At 42.6% G+C, this 25,349-nt stretch overlaps 1 protein-coding gene across 4 annotated transcripts in view; it reads left to right on the top strand.

Annotated features, from left to right (window-relative positions):
- The first annotated feature begins 320 nt into the window (after positions 1-320).
- The window catches only part of ARFGEF3 (ARFGEF family member 3), a 119,835-nt gene continuing 94,806 nt past the window's right edge, over positions 321-25,349 (top strand). For all 4 annotated transcript variants that reach the window (XM_045010877.1, XM_045010878.1, XM_045010879.1 and 1 more), the window contains exons 1-2: positions 321-552; positions 4,685-4,739. In XM_045010877.1, the coding sequence (XP_044866812.1) occupies positions 468-552; positions 4,685-4,739 (140 nt within the window). In that variant the 5' untranslated portion in view covers positions 321-467. The remainder of the gene's footprint in view (positions 553-4,684; positions 4,740-25,349) is intronic.

A 25,349-nucleotide genomic window follows, 5' to 3' on the forward strand; every position in this document is an offset into this window, starting at 1 on the left:
GTGGCGAGAGCAGGTGTGCACTGGCGGGAAAGCCCGGGCACATCTGTGCTCTGCTCCTGAGACCAGCCAAGCGCGCTCGCGCTCCCTCCCCCGTCCAGCCCCTTCCCGGGCTAGGAACGCCTCGGCCAGCCTTTCCCGGGGCCTCTCCGGCCTGGGGAGCCCGGCTGCAGGCAGGCGCTGAGGATTCGGCCTCCTAGCGGCAGCAGCGACACCTCCCGCCGCCTGCCGGAGCCCGGCTGCGCCGCAGGGACCTGCCCGCGGGGGAGGAGGCAGCGGCACAAGCGGACGTGTCTCCGTCATGGAGCTGAGCGTGATTCATCAACAGCAGCAGCAGCAGCAGCGCGCCCGGGGCAGGGTGCTGCGCGCCGTCCCCGCTTAGAGCCGGGCACGGGGCGACAGCCGCTCTGCTCTGCCCTCCGCAGCCGCGTCTCCGTGCCGCGGAGCGCAGGGTCCCTCGGGGAGCCAAGATGGAAGAAATCCTGAGGAAGCTGCAGAAGGAAGCGTCGGGGAACAAACACAAAGCGATCAAGGAGAGCTGCGGCTGGGCCATTGGTAAGGAAGCGGGCACCTGCCCCCTGGCGCTTTCTCCCGGTGCATGCCCCAGCCCCCGCGCCAGAGAGCAGCCAGCCCCCTGCTTTGCCCGGCTCCCATTATGGGTACGCTGGTAATGCATTTGCAGCGTTTCCCATTGTGCACGCGCCGTGCCTGGGAAATCTCTACCTACCATTTCTTGGGTCCTTTCTCCCATTGATTTAAAGATACCCCTAAGCCAGACCTGTGCTAAAGGATTCCCCTTCCCCCCCACTTTGGAGGCGCTTATGCACACATTGCTATCGATTTGTTGCCCTTCAGCGTGAGCTCCAATAGGTCAGGGAAACCGAGTTGTTTGCAATGTTTTCTTTTCCAGCCAGGGCGCAGACAGTCTTAAGTAGGATTGTATTTAATTATATATTTTTCGAGGAACATATATGAGCTTGCAGGTGTATGACTCAGTGGTTCACCACTGCTGGAAGGCTGATGTGAGCCCACTGCAGGCAGTTTCCTTGCATTTGTAGCACCAGTGGTTTTATTGAAATACCTTAATTGCATTTACCTTAGTTGCCAGGTAAGTAAATTCTTTTGTCAGGCTCACTTACAACTGTTAGGAAGGGAATGACCCAAACTGCCTGGTTGACATAACACTGGGGAGCTTACATGGTCCAACGCCAACTGGGCATAGACCAGGGGTTCTCAAATGGGGTCAGGACCCCTCAGGGGGTCATGAGGCTATTACATGGTGGGTTACAAGCTGTCAGCCTCCACCTCAAACCGTGCTTTGCATCCAGCATTTATAATGGTGTTAAATATATAAAGAGTTGTTTTTAATTTATAAGGGGGGTTGCACTCAGAGGCTTGATATGTGAAGGGGATCACCAGTAAAAAAAAAAAGTTTGAGAACCACTGGCATAGATTGTATAGGGTTAGCTATTAACATATGAAAGGGTGTTACAACTGCTAATTAAATTTGAAAAGGAGGTATAATGACTTAATGAGGACAGCTGTTGAGGTTGCAGTACTTCTGGGTAGAGGAATTACTCATCTCTCACAGGTGTCAAGCTAATGTTCCCCCCCCCCCCCGCCCTTCTTTTTTTAACACAAAAAGCTTTTGCTTTTACTATTTTCAGTGATTCATCATCTCGTGTTCAGGTGCATTCTAATTGCAGTGAATCACATGATATGTTAAAACTAGAGAGAATAAAAAATGAATAAACTTATGTTTCACTGGCAGGTAACTTATTGTTATCCCTCAACTGTATATGCTGTGATTCAGTCATCTGATGTCGTTTTTAAAAGTACAGGTTGCCCTGCGTGGCCAAACCGTGCTTTGCTACAGCCCAGTGATTTCAGAGGAAATCCACCTTTCCATATTGGTGCCTAGACACTACTGTGATTGGAGCAGTATAAATATGTGTATAAACAGCTATTCATTTATTTTTCACTTGATATGTAGCTTTTTTCCCTTCTCAGACTCAAACCACCAAAAGCCTATTTTATGGCTATTTTAGTATTTATATGAAGGGAACTGGGTGTTTGGTGATTACACTGGAATTATTAACACCTTTCTTTGAGAGTAAGATCTGGTAGACCCTTAAGTTCTTTCACTGGAAAGAGAAGTAATATTTTACCATTCAAAAGTGCCAGTGATAGAGATGCTGAGCAAACAAGATGATTGCAGAACTACTGCTTGTTTTAATAACATGCAACCATTCCGTCTAATATAACACTGAATTCTTTAAAAATATGTATCTTCCATACAAGGATAAGGCTGGTTGGGTGGTATACCAAGTACAATACATGGAAAGTATTTTTTCTTAGTTCTCAGTGACCACATACATAAGGTGTCTTTTGATGAATGTGCATTTTGTTACAATGCAATTTTTTTGTACTGTGACTTCTCAACCACTAATTTATGCTAAGAGGTTAGTTCTGAGAGCACCTCACTGCACATATCTTGTTGTTAACTATCTAATAAAATGAGTGCCTGTATTAGTGAAAATAAACCAAGTGTAATGAGCTGCACACAAATTTTCAGAGAGGCTGTTACTCAAGAGAGAGAGTTCAAGCAATGTAAATCAGTGCTGGGGTTGATCTATACTAGGGATGTCCAGCGATTTTAAAAAATGAATCACAATTAATTGCGCAATTAAACAATAATAGAATACCATTTATTTAAATATTTTTGGGATGTTTTCTACATTTTCAAATATTATTTCCATTACAACACAGAATACAAAGTGTATAGTGTTCACTTTCTATTTATTTGTGAATACAAATATTTTCACTGAAAAAACAAAAGAAATAGTATATTTCAATTCACCTAATACAAGTACTGTAATGCAATCTCTTTATCATGAAAGTTGAACTTACAAATGTCATATTATGTACAAAAAAACTGCATTCAAAAATAAAACAATGTAAAACTTTAGAGCCTACGAGTCTACTCAGTGCTACTTCAGCCAATCGCTCAGACAAACAAGTTTGGTTACATTTGCGGGAGATAATGGTGCCCGCTTCTTGTTTACAATGTCACCTGAAAGTGAGAATGGGTGTTCGCATGGCAAGATATCTACGTGCCAGATGCACTAAAGATTCATATGTCCCTTCATGCTTCAACCACCATTCCAGGGGATATGCATCCATGGTGATGACAGGTTCTGCTCGATAACAATCCAAAGCAGAGCGGACAGATGCATGCTCATTTTCATCATCTGAGTCAGATGCCACCAGCAGAAGGTTGATTTTTTTTGAGGGGGGGAAGGAGGGGGTGGTTCTGGTTCTGTAGTTTCTGCATCAGGGTGTTGCTCTTTTAAGACTTCTGAAAGCATGCTCCACACCTCGTCCCACTCAGATTTTGGACGGCACTTCAGATTCTTTAAACCTTGGGTCAGTGCTGTAGCTATTTTTAGAAATCTCACATTGGTACCTTCTTTGTGTTTTGTCAAATCTGCAGTGACACTGTTCGTAAATCAAGCAACATGTGCTGGGTCATCATCCGAGACTGCCATAACATGAAATATATGGCAGAGTGTGCGTAAAACAACAGGGAATGTGCGTAAAACAGTAATCTCCCAAGGAGTTCAGTCACAAATTTAATTAATGCACTGTTTTTTAAACGAACATCATAAGCATGGAATCGTCCTCCAGAATGGTGACCGAAGCATGAAGGGGCATATAAACGTTTAGCATAGCTGGCACGTAAATACCCTGCAATGCCTGTTCTCGCTTTCAGGTGACATTGGTAAATAAGAAGCAGGCAGCAGTGTCTCCCATAAATGTAAACAAACTTGTTTGTCTTAGCGATTGGCTGAACAAGAAGTAGGACTGAGTGGACTTGTAGGCTCTAAAGTTTTACATTGTTTTGTTTTTGAGTGCAGTTATGTAACAAAAAAAATCTACACTTGTATGTTACACTTTCACGGTAGAGTGCATTACAATACTTGTATGAGGGGAATTGAAAAATACTGTTTCTTTTGTTTTTTACAATGCAAATATTTGTAATAAAAATAATGTAAAGTGAGCACTGTACGCTTTGTGTTCTGTGTTGTAATAGAAATCAATATATTTGAAAATGTAGAGGGAAAAAAATCCAAAAATATTTAATAAATTTGTTGGTATTGTATTGTTTAATAGTGCTATTAATCGCAGTTACTTTTTTGAGTTAATCGCATGAGTTAACAGCGATTAATTGACAGTCCTAATCTATACATAAACTTGCACCAATGTAACTAAGTCAATATCCTAAAACCAGTTTAGTTATTTTGTTGCAAGTCCAGGTGGATGCTGATTTTGGAACAGTGTCCACACACAGATTTGGACTGCAATAATGAAGTCATTTGTAATCCACAGCTGCTGTTATTTTGGAGCAAGTTTGTAGATAGACTATCCTGTTCCGGGGTCCTGTATATGTCACCATGCTTACATCTAGAAGGGTTCCCTACAATAAGAAAAGCACGCAATACCTCACACAGGGTCAGGCTCACAGAGAATTTTTTGAAATTGTAAGTTGTAAATTAACTGATTGATTAATTGATTGATAGGAGCCAGGTTTGGGAACAATAATTCAAAACTGTGGAAATGTAGAGTCTCTAGATCCTGAATACATTGTCTCCTTTTAACATTCTTATTCTTTCCTTTACTCATACAGAAACTTTGGAATCTTCTGATGCTGCTGCTACCAAGATCCCTCCATATCAGCTGCGGTAAGGAAACATAAATGTCTTGGATCATGTGATGTCATGGGTTTTGGCAAAGCCTACAAAAACGGTCGGAAATGGACAGAAGTATATTACTGATGTTCAGTGAGAAAGGAAGGCTGGACTGTGGCAGGATGACACTCTGATGGAAGCCTGCTTATTCTCACTGCTCCTTTCAGTCTCATATACTGTGTTGTTAAATCTGGATCATTCAGTGTGTACTGGAAATTAGCAATCATTGGGACAGGCAGTGTGGTCTTAGGGATAGAACAGTGTGTTGGGACTCAGGAAACCTAGTGTTGGTTTTGCCACTGGCCTGCTGAGTGACCTTGGGCAAGTCACTGCATCGTTTTGTGCCTCAGTTTCTCCATCTGTAAAAGCAAGGATAAAGATACTGACTTCCTTTGTAAAGCCCCTTGAGATCTCCTGATGAAAAATGCTGTATAAGAGCTAAGTATTATTATTTTAGTTATTCAGTCTTCCGTATTATAAAGTGGCAGTGAACTCTCATTGTTAGCTAAGCAGTAAATTGAGATTGAGAAAAGGATATTATTTCCAAATGGTCACTTTTTAGGTTTGAAATCCATGGTCTTTCGTTTCAGTTCGAGTTTTAGTTCATAAGTTGCTTTAGGGTTCCTTAGCAAGTCTAAGCTTTTACCTTGTCTACACTAGACTTTTTTTTTCCTGACAGATCTCACTGCCTTGTTATCCCAGGTGCAGTTGCACGGGTGCTAGCGACATCAGGACTGCTAGGCTAGACAAGGCTCTGGCAGCCACCAGTGCTTTTACTACCACATCATTGAAACTTGCTCAGAACAGGGATAAACAGAATGGTTTTAAAACAGGTAGCAGCAGCCATGGGAGCCTTTCCTGCACTAGCACTGCCAAGTGACTGGAGCTGTAGCAGAGGGAGCAGTTTTTTCAGAAAGAAGCCTAGTATAGACCCCCTTTGTGTGCCATCTTGCACCCTAAACCTCTGATCTTACCTTCAGAATTCACTGTCAGTGGCATGGTGCTTGCAATTGATTCTGAGGACATGGTTTTTTCCTCTTACAGTCATCTTTTGGAGGTATATGTGGATTGTCTGGCATAGGGTACAGTGGGGTGGGGAAAGGAATTCCATTTTGTGGAGGATTTTGATATTTTGAAATCTGATTTCATTCTGATTTGGAATAAAATTCAAACATTTCACAATCTCCCATGAAAGGGAATGGCGTCCCAGCTCTGGGGCAGTCAGCCTGGTGGACTGCCCTGGAGCCGTGGACCCTGGGAACCCAGACTACTGAGGAGCTACAAGCCTAGGAGTTTGGGAGCTAGCTCTTCCAACTACTTCCTCTTCAGTCGGACTGGTGAGCTGAAGGGCAGTTGGGAATCTGCAGGTCTGCCCTGGCTGAGCTGGGAGCTGGAGCAACCAGGGCTTCCAGGTTCTGACTCCCTGTCAGACTGCCTGGTGAGCTGTGGAGGAACCAAGTGTCTGGAAGCACTCTGAGTCCTGGCTAACCTGAGAGCCTTGGAGATTTGGAACATGGCTCTCAGGGCGCTTCCAGGTTCCTGGCTCCTCATCAGATCACCTGATAGGCTGAAAGGGAGCCAAAATTCTGGGAGCCTTTAGAGCCCCACTCGGTGGCGGTCCACTAGCTGAGTTTCAGAGGAGCCTGAGATGGGAGCTTAGGAGCTGGGGCTCTCAGGGCTTCCAGGATGTTGGCTTCCTGTCGTAGAATCATAGATGTGTAGGATTGGAAGGGACCTCAACAAGTCATCTAGCCCAGTCGTCCTGCCATGATTGCAGGGCTACGTAATAACTAGACCATCCCTGACAGGTGTCTGTCTAACCTGTTCTTAAAAACTTGCAGTGATGGAGATTCCACAACCTCCTTAGGCAATTTGTTCCAGTGCTTAACCACCCTGACAGTGTTTTTCCTAATGTCCAACCTAAAGCTCCCTTGCTGCAATTTAAGTCATTGCTTCTTGTCCTACCCTCAGAGGTTTAGAAGAACAATTCTTTTCCCTCCTCCATGTACCAACCTTTTATGTCTTTATTTTCATTTATTTGAAAAATGTTTTTATGTCTCACACATACACAATTTTTTCACTCTTCCCTCGTAGGTCATGTTTTCTATCTCTAATCATTTTTGTTGCTCTTCTCTGGCCTTTCTCCAGTTTGTCCACATCTATCCTGAAATGTGGCACCCAGAACTGGACACCATACTCCAACTGAGGCCTTATCAGCATGGAGTAGAGTGTAAGAGTTACTTCTCGTGTCTTGCTTACAACACTCCTGCTAATATATCCCAGAATAATGTTTGCTTTTTTTTTTTTTTGCAACAGTGCTACATTGTTGACTCATATTTAGTTTGTGATCCACTCTGATCCCCATATCCCTTTCTGCAGTACTCCTTCTTAAGCCGTCATTTCCCATTTTGTATGTGTGCAACTGATTGTTCCTTCCGAAGTGGAGTACTTTGCATTTGTCCTTATTTTTCATCCTAATTTATTTCAGATCATTTTCCAGTCTGTCCAGATCATTTTGAATTTTAATCCTATCCTCCAAAGCACTTGCAACCCTCTCCAGCTTGTTATGATCCTCAAACTTTATAAATATACTCTCTATGCCATTATCTAAATCATTTATGAAGATTAGTGAAGAAACTGGACCCAGGACCGATCCCTGCGGGATCCACTCAATATGTCCTTTCAGCTTGACTGTGAACAACTGATGACTACTCTCTGGCACTGGTTTTCCAACCAGTTATGCAGCCACCTTGTTGTAGCTCCAGCTAGGTTGTATTTCCCTAGTTTATGAGAAGATCATATGAGACAGTATCAAAAGCCTTAGAAAGTGGCCTAAGATAAAGGGTTGCCATCCTGCTAGGTGAGCTCCCAAAGAGCCAGGTGGGCACGCTGGCAGGAAAACAGGTACATTTCCATTGCAAATTTGTTAAAAAACAAACCATCTCCACAAAATGTTTCAATTTCAATGCATCAGTATTGTCAGAATTTCCAACCAACTCTAATAACTTCAAATGCCAAGTACTGGGAACACTGGGAATCTGGGAACAGATTTGTTAATCTTCCAAGATGCACTCGGCAAGTGTATGTGGAGAGTTGGGGGATCGCAGATCCAGTTATGCCTCTATAATTCATTGAGTGCCCGGGGATAAACTAAAGCAGCCTAGAGGTTGCTCTGATTTATGACAGTTGGATACGATCCCTGTGGAACCATATGTCAGTACAGAACTGGCAGAGTGCATCTTGCTCTGCTTCATCCCATGCACACTCTCTTCCATCCAGACATGCAGCCTGTGTCAGAATGGAGGGCAGGGGACAGCTGGGGTAGGAGCCAGCTTCATGCCAGCTGAGAACTCCACCACACCTGAGTAATTTTCAGGTGACCTGCTTTGCACCATGGCTGAAGTAGGAGTAAGTCTGGCCCTTTATCTTCCCATCTTTGGCATAGTGTGTTCACTGTAGTGTTTTTTTTTTCACATCACAATACTATACCTTGCCATCCTTACTTCTATGCTACTGCTAGCGGTGGCACTGCCTTCAGAGTTGGGCTCCCGGTGAGCAGCCACCACGCTCCAGCTGCCCAGCTCTGAAGGCAGCATCGCGCCGCCAGCAGCAGCGGCGCAGAAGTAAGGGTAGCAATACCGCAACCCCGCTTACAATAACCTTGTGACACCTCCCCCCCCCCCCCCTCGCAACTCCTTTCTGGGTCAGGACCCCTACAATTACAACACTGAGGAATTTCACATTCAACTAGCTGAAATCATGAAATTAACAATTTTTTCAATCCTCTGATCGTGAAATTGACCAAAATGGACCGTGAATTTGGTAGGGCCCTAACTATAGCAAATCCAGTGAGCCAGATGATTCACGTTGGCCCCAAAGAGTCTAGCGATCTGATTGGACATTGCCGAGGGGATGCTCTCCAGTTGGCTTTAAGATTACTCTTAAAAAAAACAAAGGAAACTGAGTGTACAAAAAATACATTAAAAGAACGTTAAGGATCTGCCTGATTCCAACATAGTGAAGGCAATTCTGATGTACACCTGCTGCTCTATTCTTAGCTCACCCTGTTGGGTTGAGCCTGTGTATTATTGAACATATGGCATGTTAGATCAAATAGTTTCCTGAGGCCTTTTCAACAAATGAGTGAGGTCTGCTGCAGCTTTTGTATCATGGCTGCTTCCAAGGCAGCCTCAGCACTTCCCGGACGAAATACCTATTTCACAGGGCGACACCTGAGGTGTATTTTGCCCCACAGGCTAGCTATGTTCAGCAGTGTTTGGACAGTTAAGGAAGGAGAGGCAGCCTTGAATGTCACGGCTTTACTTAGCTTAAGTGAGACCCATTCGGGTTCATCTTCCCAGTACAAAGTAGGGAGATGTAGCCATTCAGCTCCCCTTGACATTAATAGGATTTATGGGGTTAAATCCGTGAAAACCACGGTGAAAATTAACCCAGTTGAGGGACAGCAATTGTAATGTCTTCCTTCCTAACAAAAATACCCAGCTCCGGACACTGAGGCCTTTAATTTCCCTGCTGAACGTGTACATGGGTTTTCTCACACTACTCTGTCAGTGTGGCTCAGCTCTGTCCCAAGGGGAGGTGGGAAGGGCTACATGCCCATTCTGTCCAACGAGGGTATCAAATAGAAAGGCAGGCGGGCTTGGGGTAAAGATGATCTGAGTTTGGTTCCCAGTTTTGCCATGTCTTCCTACGCAGCCTTGGACGTATCACCTAACCTCTGTGTGAGTTGGTTCTCCATCTGTAAAATGAAGATAATATTGCTTCCCTAACTCACAGGTGGAGTTGTGAAGATAAATGCATTGTCAGATGGGGGCTTTATGAATATCTAAATAGATAAAATGGAAGGACAATTTTTAATGGCCACATCTGTCCAGTAGAAAGTGGCCTAAGATAAAGGGTTGCCAACCCTCCAGAATTGGCCTGGAGTCTCCAGGAATTAAAGATTAATCTTTTAATTAAGGATTATGTCATGTGATGAAACCTCCAGGAATACATCCAACCAAAACTGGCAACCCTAATAACTTCATATAGCCCAGCAGCCAGCCCTCTGATTCTAATGACTGTTAGTTGCTACTCAGCTGAGCTAGATTCCTTTTGGCATCTTCAAGGTGAAAAGCTCTATATCCTATTGCCAAACACCTGAGCTATCCCATCTTCTCTATTATGTGTCTAATTTCTAGTCATGTTCAATGGTCTATTAACAATAACTGAACTGAAACAGGAAATGGGCCCTTACTGAGGTCTGTGAGCAATACCGTGGAGTAAAAGGTCCATAGGTGCTGGAACTAGGGGTGATGGGGGTGCCGCAGCACCCCCTGGATTGAAGTGGATTCCATTATCTACAGGGTTTGAAGTTTGGTTCAATGGCTCTTAGCACCCCCACTATAAAAATCATTCCAGCACCCCTGTAAAGGAAGGAACCAGAATGAGTTTACTACATTTCTGCATTAGCTGCTGTAGTTCTTCTAATTGCGATCTTTAACCTTCATTGGTGATAGCTAAAGAGGGTTAATGCTGGGGCAGATTTTTGTGCGCATAAAAAGGCAAAGCCACCTTACCGAAAATTTACCCCTCAGTACTTTGGAGACTTCTACCTTGGTCGGGCCATTTTGCATTAGAAAATATTATTCTTTCCCCCGCCCCAAAGTGATTTCCTCAGACCTCTAAGGTATATTTCCACAACCCCCAAGTTTTTCACTACTCGACTGTCAAGTCCCTTTCATCTAACTTTTCTTCTCTCCAAGAATGGCTGGGTATAGTACTTAATGGCTTATTGCCTCCTGCCAACCCATGGAAGTGTCACTGCTGACCTTGCTCTGAACCATTACATGGAACTTGTGTCTCAGTAGTGCCCCACCCCAGAGTGAAGTGAGGCACTGGGGGAAGACATGTATGCTCAGGTTCTCAGATGGTTTAAATTGGCACAGCTCCATTGTGGTCAGTGGAACTACACTGATTCACATCAGCTGAGAATCTAACCCTCAGTTTTTACAGTGACAGGTAGGAGATGGATCGGTGTGTGTTATGTTAGCATAATGAATAATTAGGGCCCTACCAAATTCCCGGCCATGAAAAACACGTCACAGACTGTGAAATCTGGTCTTTTGTGTGCTTTTACCCTATACTATACAGATTTCACAGGGGAGACCGGCGTTTCTCAAATTGGGTGTCCTGACCCAAAGAGGAATTGCAGAGGGATCAAAAGGTTATTTTAGGGGGGTTGCGGTATTGCCACCCTTACTTCTGCACTGCCTTCAGAGCTGGGTGGCTGGAGAATGGCAGCTGTTGTCCAGGTGCCCTGCGCTGCTGCTTGCAGAGCTGAAGTAGAGGAGGCAATACCATATCATACCATGCTATCCTTCCTTCTGTGCTGCTGTGGGCATTGGCTCTGCCTTCAAAGCTGGGATCCTAGCCAGCTGCTGCTGCTCTCCAGCTGCCCAGCTCTGAAGGCAGTGCCACCGCCAGCAGCAGCGCTGAAGTAAGAGTAGAAGTACCTCAACCCCCCCTCCAATAACTTTGCGACCCCCCCCCACTCCCCCTACAGCTCCTTTTAGGGTCAGGACCTCTACAATTACAACACCATGAAATTTCAAATTTCAATAGCTGAAATCATGAAATTTATGATTTTTAAAATCTCATGACCATGAAATTGACCAAAATGGACTGTGATTTTTGGTAGGACCCTGTGAATAATATTGTATGCATTAATTGCTCAGCAAAGGTTCTCCGAATGCTTTAAAAACACGTATTTACTAAACTTCACAGTTTAGAGATGTGTAAACTGGAACATAGAGAGGATATCCCCAAATTTGCAGATGTGTCCGCTAATTTTGGTGCTCAGAAAAGAGACACCTAGGCCCTGATTTTTGAGAGGGTGAGTTCATGTCAACTCAATTTACTAGTGCTGAACACCAACAGAAATCAGGCCCTTTGGTATTTCATGTTGGGCATCCCATTTAGTGAATATTTTTTTAAAATGTGGCCTAAGCAATTTGTGATAAAGTCAGAACTCATGAGCCCGGACTCCCATCCCCCTCCTCTAACCATGATACTTCCTTCTAGTGAGTTTTGTTAGGTCACCCCCCCCCCCCAACATCTCAAATAAAACTAAACTGGGTATTGCCAGTGCTAGCTATAAGATGATAAAGTATGTTAAGGGAAAAGTGACTCTTCCTCCATCATTGTTGCTGGCTACTAAGACCGATAGTTGCTGCCAGATTATTTTTTAAATTTGCTTGATCAAAGGTACATGATATGATTTTAGTGATAGATAGAATTTTAAAAAATAAACCTTGCCTGAGTGTAGCAGTGGTCCTTTAAACTTGTCTAATCTCTATCGCTAGTCTTAACATTTTCCAAAAATGTATAAAGATCTCATCGGTGTTGGAGTGGGAAACTCTTTTCAAAGAACATGTATCCAGTAGCGGGATAATACTTGATAAGTATCATTCCCTATGGACCCAATCCATTAAGTAGGACAAGAGAGTTGCATAGGTGTACGAAGAGAACAGACCTGAAAGTGTCCTCTGCAGTAGATTTCACACACATTTTATTTTTTTCCCTTGCTATATGAAATAGACTGTCATTCCCCTGCAGCAAATAGAAATGATGCAATTGCTATGATAGTGTGTATCCTCCAGTACCTACAAGAACATGCCCTGCCTATATATTGTCTGGATTTTTTCCCATTGCTGGAGAGATTTCTCCAAGTTTGGAGTGATGCATTCAGCAAAGGGGCTCTGATTTTTGCAGAAATGTTTGAGGAGGAAAGGATTTCAGGACTAAAGGCAAAAGAAAAGCTAATGTCAAAAAGTGACAACATTTTGTAGTATTCAGGGTAAACTCTGATGAAGGCACAACCTTTCCGATTAGTGGATAAGAAAGACAATTACATCTTGGCCTCACATTATCCTACCCAGCATTGCTTACTCAAACTATAATCAGTTCCTGTGTGTCTAGCCTTTTCTCAGTGTGTTCTTTCTGCCATGGTCCATTTCATTCCAATGTTCATTTTTTCAGACTGATGTGTGAGCTTCAGGAAGCCTGCTCAGTGAGGAGCAGGAAGTTAGCATCAAAGGTAGTTGACCTCTGAGGTATGTATGTGAATTTTTCTGTAGTTCTTGGAGCGTTGGACAAAAGCAGATAGCAGACTAGTTCAGAAAGAACTTCCCTTTCCGTCTCTGATATCCTCCTCCAGCTTCTCATGTGACAGAGGTCTATGTCCTGAAAAGCAATAATAGCTTGTTAAGCTCTCAAGGAGGGACTGTATTGCCTTCTGTACCATATGCACACTGTCTCCACTCAACAACATGAGTTGTGGTCTTTCATGGGATTATTTGCATGATTATCACCAGATTTCCAGCACTGCGGAGATCTGACATCCCACTAATTGCATGGATGGTCCATACATCTGGAGAGTCCTGAGACTGGAATGTAGTTTGGTCCTTCCTTTATGTTTGAATGTTGTTAATTTTTTATCGTTTCATTCTTCTCCTTCCTCATTCTGGATAGTTTCCTTCCACTTGGAGAGAGTGGGCAGAGAGAGCTGATCCTTATTTGTTTTATTGTTTAAATAGATTTTATTTTTAAACTTAAATCAGATTTTTTTTAAATTACATGTTGGTGTCTTTACTTTCTTCCTATTTCATATTGTTACATTGCTAAAGTTGATATTTTGAATTTTTTTCTTTACTTAGTTTCCTAATTTATAGTACAACTTTAGATTTTTAGAATACTGAATGTTTTTTCGGCTAAGAAGTTTCACGTTTAGAATGCTCATGTATGCTGAAAATGACAAATTCAGGGCCTCATCTCGAGAACTTAGTGGGGAACAGTTTCCCCTTCTTTCTAAACTTTTTTTGGAGATTTCAAGAATTTTTCCTATTCTGCTTTGGAATGGACCAGAGACCCCTTGACATTTTTCATGACAAATCAGAGCAAGAGAGACCCAAGAATAGTCAGTAAGCAAGTGAAGAGAGCACTTACCTTGGCTTTGGGGGATCCAGATTCAAGTCTCTCTGAATCAGCCATAGCAGGGTCTTGAACCTGGATCTCCCAAATCCCTGGTAAATGGACTATTAACTATTTGGGGGGCAGAGGTGGTCCTCTTTTTCTCTCTGTGATCAGAAATACCATCCTTACTTTGAGAATAACACAAAGCTAAACCCAGAATTGATAAGCAAATAGCCTGTGCTATATTTGCAACTAACCCTACCAATACTGAACTTCTAGAAATCAAGAAAGCTGAAATGCTTTAACCAGGCTATATTCCCTCTCAGGTTTACAGTTTGAAGTCAGTGGGTCTCGTGTGCTAGGGTGATCAGACAGCAAGTGTAAAAAATTGGGATGGGGGTGGCGGGTAATAGGAGCCTATATAAGAAAAAGCCCCGAAAATCGGGACTGTCCCTATAAAATCGGGACATATGGTCACCCTATCGTGCTCCTAAGACACTTGGGTCCTGTTAAAAATCTTAGGGACCCAAATATGGGCCTAGGAGACCAACTTGAAAATTTTGGCCCTTTGTGCCAGGTACTGTACAAGCACAGAACAAAAAGGCCCTGCCACAAAGATCTTACAATCTAGTGTAAACCGAGACAACAATGGATACTAAAAAGCAGATGGGGGAATATGAGGAAACAGTGAGACACTGTTGCTCAGTATGATAGGCAGTGGTCTCAGCACACCAGTGGTTTTTGTACGCATGGTGGAAAAGGAAGGGTTTTGAAGGATAATAATAAGATTGTTCTGCAGATATTTATGGGGCGCTCCTCCCATAATGCTCCTTACGCATGCTTAACTCTAAACACGAGTAGTCCTATTTAAGTCAATGAGACTGTTGATGAGAGTAAAGTTTATGAAGCTGCTTACATGTCTCCAGGATTAGGTCCTCAATTTGCCATAAGCAAAATACTGAAACCTTATAAAATAAAATAAGACACTCTACCTGTGGTGGCATTTTAAAAACCCAGCATTTATAATTCAGTTCATTCTAGATTTTAATCTATAAAGTTGCAGTAGCACAAATTTTCAAATTGGTTGTACAACATTCCTACCTGAATTAAAAATCAATGATTTTGACAAAAGGTGATTTCAATCATGATTTAAATCAGTGATTTGAAATTGACGTAATTTGTTTGCAAGTCACTTGATATGTGCCCCTTTGCATGTAAGAAGATGGTAGCACCGTAGAATCCAGTTAACACTGCCTGCAACTTTAGGCTGAATTTAGCATTGCTTTTGTTCGAGGGTATTTTCTCTGGGTGTTGAATCCACTGCAGCAATAGCAAAAAATGATAAGACTATGAATGTATCCTGTGTACATTCACTCATAGTTAGCTACACTTTATGACAAAGTAATGTTAAGAGCATGAAGCAAATTGTTTTGCTTACCACCACCTACCTGGTGCTAGTGCTCTTGTGCCTTCTTCCTCCATCTGAGTGCTGGATAGAGAACTGCCCCATGCCGCTCTGCAATTACATGGTCACTGTCTTGATAGTAAATCGAAGCAAGTCATTGATCCACTGGCAGGGAGACGCCAGCAGCACCACAGACATGCTGATTAGTGTGCCTGGTGGTTTCAAACACCCAGTTTGCAGGCTGGATCCAGTGCCAAGCAGGCTGCAGAAATATTCAGATTCTGCAGAATCTCAACTTTAATTATTTTTTTAAAAAAGTTTGTAGCCCTTATGGTTGCAAATATAATCTTCTAGTGAGAACCATTTGTAAACGTATGCAGTGTTGTCTGCCTGAGTATGCAGATAGCCTGAAAAAATGCATCTCAGATGCGTGAACTCCTGTACTGCCTATTGATGTCACTGGGGTTTTGACTCTAAAGCCTAAAGGTGACAATTTAAACATCAGTACTGACTTAGCAGATGGGATGAGTAAGAGGATAGGAAGAGCAAGTGGGAATTGGAAATTGCCTGAGGGAAGGGAATGCAAAGGGGTGGGGGGGAAGGGCAAAAGTAGCAGTGATCCTAAATGTAAACACATTTTCCCACTGAATAATGTTGAACATGACAGTAGGTACTGAATGATTAATAAATGATGACTTAGAATTTAGTTACAAATAAGGGGCCTTGATCTTTTTATAAACCTCCTACTGCTATCAGAGCATATCTAATCATTAGGGCCCTACCAAATTCATGGCCGTGAAAAATGTATCATGGATCATGAAAACGTGAAATCTGGTCTTCTGTATATTTTTAACCTATGCTATACAGATTTTTTTAAAAATCCTATGACCGTGAAATTGACCAAAATGGACCGTGAATTTGGTAGAGCCCTACTAATCACCACAATGGTGAAAAAGCTACTGGAGCCACAAATGCCATCTACATTAGGGCTCCTAACACTACTAGCCCCAGCGCAGCTGAATTGTTGTTAGCATCAGCAGTGTAGATGAATCTCCAGAGAAGTTTCATTAAGAGTGGGCCTCACCTGTCCTACAGGCTATCATTCCTGGGAGCAGAGGGGGATAGTGTTTAATCCTGGTTGGAAAAGTTTAGTGTCACAAGTGATAATTGTTGAAGGAATGACCCATTCCAGAATTTAGAAGTAAGATGGAAGGAGACTCATTGATGGGCACAGAAATCCATGTAACACAAGGAATATGATTATTTTTATATCATTGCCATCCGTTTCAGCCTGTGAGAATTTTCCATAAGACCATTAGGAATACTTCTCCCTGGCGAACAGTTTATCAGCTATTGTTCATAATTCTCAATGATGAAAGGCAAATGTTTTGCAGTTTGTCAGATGTAGACCGGCATCACAGAAATACAGTGCACTGTACCCTGCAGGCTCCGTGTCATACAGTCTGCAGGCCACTCGTGGCCCCAGACCATTTTTTTTCATAGCCCTTGTTGATATTCATCTGTAGAGCAGTTTAAAAATATATGTTCCTTGTTTAGTTCCCTTTAAAACAGCTGTGATTCACCTGAGGTTTGGTTGTGGACCCTGCCTCTCAGTTCTTAGCCCTTTACTTCCCCTAGTTTGTAACTCTTTTCAGAGTCATTTCAACCAGGTCTGCAGCTGTCCACCTCCATCTTCTCTTCTCTTCCTCTGGATTTAGCACACTCCTCCTCTGAGCATGACTCAGCTGCAAGTGCCTTCCCAGGCTGCCGGGCAGAATCACAGCCTTTAATAGCATGTGGGCTAGCCAGCCACTTCTCAGGGTGGAGGAGAGATGGTGGGGATAGGTCTGTACGCTTTTAGGAGAGAGAGGATGTTTCTATGGTTAAGGCACAGGGAAGGGGCATGGGAGATCTGTGTTAATTCTGGACTCTGCCACAGATTCTGTGTGATGTTGAATTTCTTTGAGCCTTAATGGGGATATTAAACTTCCCCATTTTACGGACTGAAAAAGCTTAATAGCGGCACATAAAACAAGCCATTTCCTAATGCACAGAAAGTACACTGCATGTTTGGTTGATTTTAATCCTTGTTTGCTTAGGAAAGTAATGCTTTTTTATTGTTGAACACACTAAGGCCCAGTGAGTGTAAATGCACAATGCATGGCAAATGTGGTGTTTAAACAATTCTGTTTATTTTAATAGTCATCCTTTAGATCTGCTAAGATTTAAGACTGTTTGCATTGCTGCTAAAGCTGAATGCAGTCCCAAAACACAGGACTAACCTTTAAAACTCAGCCTGTAATAATTGGAAATACAACTCATCCCCTTTTGTCTCCTCACAGAGCCGTTTTTGATTGTATGGCCCCAGGTTTGCTTACACAGTGGACAAATTAGCATAGAATTCATCCAGCTCATCATGCAGGGTCAGGGAGCGAAGAATGTTTGAAGTGTCAAAACAAGAGACTTAACCAGAAAGAGTTTTTCATTCCTTTATTGCTGTGAGTCCAGATTCCCACTACATATGTCCCTGGCTCTAACCCTGGAGGTGGTGATGGCAAATGTTTGTGTTGTACAATATGGTTAATAGTGAATGAACTCTTAAGATCGCAGTAATTTCTTCCAACAGATGCATGACAGATTGTAGAATCTTTTCACATAATGGAAATGTTAATGTTTGATTGAATTGTACTAGGTGAATGCATGGCAGAGAATGTTATGGTCCCAATCAACATCTGGCCCCATTGTGCTAGACAAATATTAAGAGACAGTTCCTTCCCAAAAGAGCTTGCAATCTGGACAGTCAAGGGATGGAGAAAGAGATTGTCATGGGAATCGCTCTAACTGGGGAGCAGTGCTTTCCATTGTTATAGTGAAAACTGGTTTAGATTTGACCAAGTTGCTGGGCATGTGCAGGAAATCTTTTAGCTAAGGTCAGTAGGTGCACCAATAAGGATGGATTTGCTGACCCTTATCACACATTCACACTCTGCTTCAGCTAATAATCTCTTAACTCTCAGCTCTTGTGCTTTTGAAGAAACACTGAAGAAACTTAATAGCTGCAAGTAAAATAGGCAATAAATACATAAAGGATACTGGTTGTCTTATAATGAAGGGCCCTTTGGGAGTTGTGTGTGTCACCAGATTCCTTAAGAACAGAGTTAGCTGGAGTCAGTTATCCCTGGTACACACAGTACAAATAAAGAAGAGGTTTTTTTTGGAGGTAGGAAAACAATTAGAAATGTCTTAAAGAAGTTCCTCTGGAGATTAAGGACATCCTGGTTATTTCTTTTGGCCTTGTCCACAGACTGACACATTTTAATATTGTGATGTATGTTTTCTTTGTTGCTCTTTCCTCACCTTTTCCTTTGTACAGTACTGCTACCCTCTGAGCAACAGAACATTATGTGCCTAATGTTCTTTCATCTTGACAGTGGTGTTGAGCTGCTAGCCGGGTGGACTCTGTCTGTATTTAAATATAGATTTTTTTTTTTTAAGGGGCATAGCAAAGCAGTTAACCTTAGAAACTATTTCCAGATGGGTGACAGTTTCAGAGCTCTTCAATTATGATAGCCAATATGAATTCTGTTGCTTTAGGTTGTATAGTAGATTAACTAGTTTGTTCAAGTCTGTCTCTCCCACAAGGGCCGTTACACTTCTGTGATGGCAACTCAGATTTTGGTGGACGTTATGTAAATGAAAATGTTCTTGTATTGTCTTCTGTATTCTATTGCTTGTCTGCTTTATATGTAATAGGGATGTTAGCTGTGGCAAGCATCCAAAATTCCAGATTGCATAAGTGTGTGACGCCCAGCTAACATACACTCTATTAAGTTTCAGTTAGACATGCTTCTTCTCCTAAACTGCACTGTGGTAAACAGCTGTTGTGTTCCACACCAGAAGCATTTATGTTTCAGAGGTGGGTGATGTGAAGCAAAAGGAGAGGATCAGATACATGGAGCAAGAGGCGAAGGGGAGAGGAAATGCTAGGAAAGAGAGCAGGGAAAATTCTCTGCTGGAGAGGAGGCATCAAGGGGAAAGAGAGGGAGCGCCACAGAGGAACAGCATTGGGGCAGTGGGGAGGGGAAGACAAAGGGCATCCCCTCATGGATGAGAGGAGTCCCTAGGGTGAACAGGTGGAAGCAGGGTGGAGCACACAGGGAAGGACTTGTAGCCTACAGCATGTTGCAAATATCAATACAGGTGGGAAGCACACGGGGGGGGTGCACATATTCACCTTGCTTAAATGATCAAAATCACAAAATAGCTTTTTGGGAGTGGATTTCCTGTGTAAACATGGGTGTATTGTGGATTTGACTAAGCAGGTACTGTGTGTTACAAGCGAGAGGGCGGCACCAGGAAGAGGGAGATAAAAAGAAACGGAAGCTCAGGTGGGGGGGGGGGGGACACAAATCGGGTAAGAAATCCCATAAAGATGTTGCAGGTGGAGCAGAGCACATCCCAAGGAATTGCTGTGGCTCACCCATTTAGTTTGTTAGGAAAGAGGTGAGCCTCTAGGCGAGGAATATGGATTTTGGTGGAAGCCACTGTATATCTGGGTAAGCATCAACAGCGAAATCCTGGCCCTGTGGATACTAATGGCAAAACTCCAGTTGACTTCAATGGAATGAGGATGTCACCATCCAACTTTAGGATCCTAAACCCCAAAGCTTAGAAGCTTGAACTGTTTTCCTGTCACTGCTTTTTATGTATTTTTTACAACATTGATGCTGACTTTGTGCATGCTCTCTTTTTTTTAAATTTTCGGTGTTGTCTCATTGTAATGCAGGATAATCTTGCAATGATGCAAAAACATAAAGGAATGTACTGTAGTGTGCGTGTGTGTACACACACAAGTGGCAGAGAACATAGGTTTTAGTGGATTTTTTTCAGCTTTTGCCTTTTTTGCCTCTTGCTCAAGAAAATATTTAAGGACAGTCTGAAATCAGTTTTATAGCCAGAAGATACCATTTTGATCATCTGTTTGACCTCCTGCATAACATGGGTGATGGAACCTCACCCACTAATTTCTGCATCAGGCCCATAATGTCTATGTGAGCTATAGCATAATGACTTTAATAAGTAAGACTCAAATAATTTAAAATTACCCAAATGCACAAAAACGCTTTCATGCTTCCCAGATCCCCAGCCTATTTAGAGAACCGTCACTTGAAAGATTTTTTTTTTTTAAGGATTGCCAGCTACTTAGTTTCAGCCATAGGGTTGACAGAGACCTCACTAGCTTTAACTAAACTACTGCGGCTAAAGAGAGCTGTAGATATTTAAATTAAACGTAATCCTGCAGACGTGAGAATTTTATTTTAACCAGTTTGGGGTAAAATTTGCCGCCTTTTTGGACTGGACCATCTTTTATCAATATGTATAATAGCAGCTATATGGACTATACCCAGATTCACAAAGGGACAAACTCAGGGTTGACAGGCTTCTTCCCACCAACAGTCTGAATCTGACCTCTCGTGCCAGCCTCATCTTATGAGTGTGCCCTTCAGGTGCAGATTATCAGACAACGGCAATCAGTATTTTTATATGCCATTCTTTGAGTCGGCTCTGCATGTTGATATGCCCTGAGGTTCCTAATTTTATTTCGACATCATTGGCAGTGGAAGATAATGTGGAAAGAGATTTTATTTTGAATGTCTTTCATAAGATTGGTTTAAAAAAATGAATTCTGTCACTGGCTTTTATATGAAGAAGAGTAACTCTTATTTCAGTGACAAATTGTTTGCATTTGAAGTGTTCTTTTCCCTGTGCTGCAGCAGGCCGTGTGATTCCATTCCACTGACACTAAGAAGAAAGAATTAAGTTTGTGCCATTTCCTGTCCTCATTACAATTTTCAGCATGAGATTAATGAGAAGAGAATAATGGCTCATTAATTCAAAGTCTTTTTCCACTAGGATGAGGTAGCAGGATCTTTATGATCTCTTATTTATAATAGTCAGCTGTCTTGTTTGGATCTTTCTAGTGTTCTGTGTTTTGATTGGCTGGCCATACTATCCCACACTAGTGACAGGTTCTTGGACCTGAAGGGTAGATAGACAAGTCATTACCAGCACAGAATATTAAAGGTCATTGTATCCCAGTGTGCTGATGTAAGTGACATGTGCATTCTCATAATGCATTCTGCAGTCTAACACGTTAACAACAACAATGGAATAGTCCGCAGCTGCATGAAACAGCATCTCTTGAGGGGTAACACGTGCTTCTGGTTAAAACTAGGGACTGGGAGACATGGCTCCGAGCTTATATTCTTGGTTCTGTCATTGAATTGCTTTGTGACCTTGGACAAGTTGCTTATTATGACTCAATCCTGGTGCCAGTGAAGTCAGTGGCAAAACTCCCATTGACTTCAATAGGAGCAGGGTTGGATCTTCCTCTAGTTACCCCATCTGTGAAATAGGGACAATAAGGTTCACCTTTGCAAAGAGTGTTGAGATCCTCTGATTAAGATCCCCTACGTGCAAGCTGCTGTTGTTTTTAATCTAGAGTTGTGAAGATCCTGTAAGTATGGTCTGCACTGGGGTGTCTTTTTTTTAATGTAAGAAAAATGATCTGGCAGCATAATGTGTTCATTGGTTCAGTATTTATTACTGTTCCCCCAGATATGAAAAGGGAGCAGCATGGCTAGGAAGGCTGTCTGGTTTCACTGTTGTTTCTGTAAGTGCCTTTGTGCTCTCTGCTGAAACACTGCTGTGGGTAACAGTATTCTGCAGTGAGTCACACTAAATCCTGCTCAGTGGGTAATGTGACCTTACACCTCCAATGGCGACAACACTAAGGCAGCACTCGTTATCCTCTCTTCTCTAGCTGGGAAAGAACACCGCTGCCAGGAGGCTGTGCTGAATCAGGGCATTCACTCTTTCTACCTTTCTTCCATTTTAATTTGAGAGTGGCTCTGGCACTCTTGTGAGCAAGTGGCTAATAGGCTAACTTGAGGATGACACTGTGTGAAACTCTATGAATGTGTGTGAACGTGATTAATGGTAGCATGAATCTCACACTGTTTGGCTCTGCTTAGGAACACAAATATTAAAGATGCACAGGCTGAACATCATTTATGTCTATCTCTTCCCATTTCCTTGTCCACCTGCAACTTCCTTAGGCTTCAAAGTCCTTCCCTGCACTCCCTGACTTCCCTTCACACTTTCAGCTTCCTCCCTTTCTTCTCACTTCCAGCTCCTTAACTCCCACAGCACCTCTGCCCCCTGAAACTTCTGACCGCCTCTCTCCTCATGAGCCCCCAGCAAGTAAAGTACTTGCGCTTCCTTTGATACTCCCTTGTGTGAAGGTACGCAGTCTCGTTCATGGCTCTGAGATGTTGCCTTGTGTAAATCTCATGCTGTGTGTTTTTGGAGCTTCCCCTATGCACAGCATTCTAGAGCGTACAGTATTGGAACAGAGCAGCACCAGAGTCCTAGAGCTGCAAACATGCAGCAAGTGACAAGAGATTCTCCAATGAGATCATCCAAGGCAAGGTGCAGTTACCTAAGAAATTATGGGATGGGAGGGAGCATGAAGAGTCAAGGTGGTCATGGATAGCAGGAGGAGGAGGAGGTGGGGAGGACAGGGACAAATGGAGAGTGAGTGATAAACACAGTATCAGCCTTGGTATGCCAGTCAAAACTTTACAATCTAAACTCCAAATGTTAAGGGCATGTGGATACCCCTACAAACTGCCATACAAGCTCTACCAATGGATCCCATGCCTGACTTGCCGCTGGCTGGTATTCCATTCATGGGCCTCTCTTGGACCAAACTGGTGTGGGAATGTTCACAGACAGGCACCAGAAGGAGTGATCTTGTGACTCTCTCTCTGTCTCATTTTCTAAGCAAAAAGCTAAATTCTGGGGCAAAATTCTACCCCACTTACACCCTCTGCAACCCCACTAAGATCAACTATTAAAAGTGATGGATGTTCAGTAGTGACATATTGTGCTAGCTTACCTTCTCCTCCCAGGACTAGCTCTTTGTACACTGATGCTGCTAAGTTTTGTGCTTAAAATGCAGGTCGAAGTATTGAAATATTCAGTGCGTCCTGTATTGGCAGGATATCTGTAGGTGCTTTATGACAGTAACAAGGAGATGATAAAGATCTTATTGTATGACAGAGATTGTAACAAGAACAGGAAATGACACAGTGGCAGCTCATTTTCTCAGACAATGTAATGGGAAGGGAGATTGGTGCAGCATTAATCAGATCTTCAGTTAAACATTTTTAGCAAAGCTGGGAAGTTCAGCTAATTGAATCTGTTCTCATTTCCATCCTCCTGCTGTAATTTTGTGCTCAGCTTGGGATGATGTATCAAGAAATCACTTTCATTCTTTATCAGTTGCAGTCTCTAGCTGCAGATGGTGGACACTGTGCTGAATTGCGTGGTAGTTGCACAGTGAGCCAGCCATAAAGGCTCCAGGCCATTTTCATCGTAATGAACGTCAGCTGGCTCAGTTCCATTGGGTTATGACTGCTCTCCCCACCCCAATTTCTCAGTCCACATTACTAAAAGAATAAATACGTCCGATGTTTGCTATGTCCCACCTATTAATATTTGTTGTTTGTACTGCAGTAGTGCCTGTAGCCCTGACAGCTCTATTGTGTTAGGCACTGTACATAGTGCATAGGGTGGAAGACAGTCCCTGCCCTAAAGAGCTTACAGTCTAAATAAGTGGGACCTTTTTAACACACCACAGTGGCTGCGTTTAAAATATACTTTTTGCTTGGTTCACTTCTAAATGCGTGTTTACATGAGTTCATGCACAGTGACCTTGATTGCTGCCTGTTGGTCACATAAACAATTACAAAACCTGGCTTCAGCAGCCAAAATGGGACAGCACTGAGTATTGACTGGCCTAATAGTTGTGATATTTTGTTTAAAAAAAAAAATAGGAAGAACAAAAGAGAGCAACATTTTGAGTGCGTCCAAGTCTTGGAATATCAGATACCGTAAAAAAATCTGTATGTGTACTCGATGGAAGTGGCGTCACCATGCAACTCCGTAATCTCCCAAAGTGTCGTCCTGCCCCAGCATGCATGGGTAATCCGCATGCCCCCATGACATGTAGGTTACAAATGGGTTATTGTGTAAAACCTGTAATAGATTTTTCGTGTGGGTTATCTCTGCTTTGGATGTTCCAGTCTTCAGGTCTACAACACTCAACAGAGATCTTTCCCGTGTGTTGCACTGTTCACACAGTTTTGGATGCTGTGGTTAATACTTTCAAAGAGTCATTTTAGCTAAATATGTTCCAGAAACATTTGAGAAGCTTCTGAAATGGGTACACTTTCTGCATGTTTGTTCTTCAAGCATCCTAAGCAAAGCATATTGGTAATTTTCAGTTAAATAGCTGATTGAATATGCATGCAAACTCTGTTCCAATTTAAAAATAAAAAAGCAAGAATTCCACCTACTGATGTTTGTGCTGCCACCAGATAAGTTAGGTGGAGTTTTGTAAATTTGCATCAATTCGGGAAAGAGTATGGGAAGTCCTGCGAGTTCCCAAACAAACTTTGCAAACATGAGTTCACTTTTTTACTGTTTTGCTAAATTGTGTTATGTTAGTAGCCTTGGTCTTTGTGGCGAGGCTTTGGTTGGTGCTAACGACGAGGGTCTATGTTTTGAACAGTGACTTGTGATTTTGAGTGCCTTGATTTTTGGATGCCCAACTGGAGACCCCTTAAAGGGACCTGATTTTCAAGGGCGGGCACTAAGTATTTTCTACAAAACAGGTCCCTTTAAAGGGTTTCAAGTTGGCCTCCCAAAAACAGAGACACACGGTTGCTTATATAATTTAGGCTGAGATCACCACACTCATTTCATTTGTGAACTGCCATTTTGGTTAGAGATTGACATGGTATAGGAAGATGTTTTATAAGCATTCCCCAGTTAGCTCTGCTGATATGTCTCAATCACAAGCTGCAGTAGTTTCAGTTGTTCCAATTCAGGGCCTCTCTTCAGCCAGATTTTTGTGAGACGAGCAAATGTACACTGACTGGTCCACTAACCTCATTTTTATTTGCATCTTAAATCAGAATTTTAATCCAAGTCTCCAGTGCTTATGGACCTACTTGTGGCCACCCTAACTTACAGTATCTTTTTAATATGCAAAAGCGTGCTGCATTCTACAGTCCAAGTGCACTTTGTAATTGTGTTTTTTAAAGTGTTGTTAAACTCATTGTAAACCCTATCCTTTAACGTTTGTTCTTTGCACAAAT

Source organism: Mauremys mutica, chromosome 3 (genome assembly GCF_020497125.1).
Source record: "Mauremys mutica isolate MM-2020 ecotype Southern chromosome 3, ASM2049712v1, whole genome shotgun sequence".
Classification (NCBI taxonomy): domain Eukaryota; kingdom Metazoa; phylum Chordata; order Testudines; family Geoemydidae; genus Mauremys; species Mauremys mutica.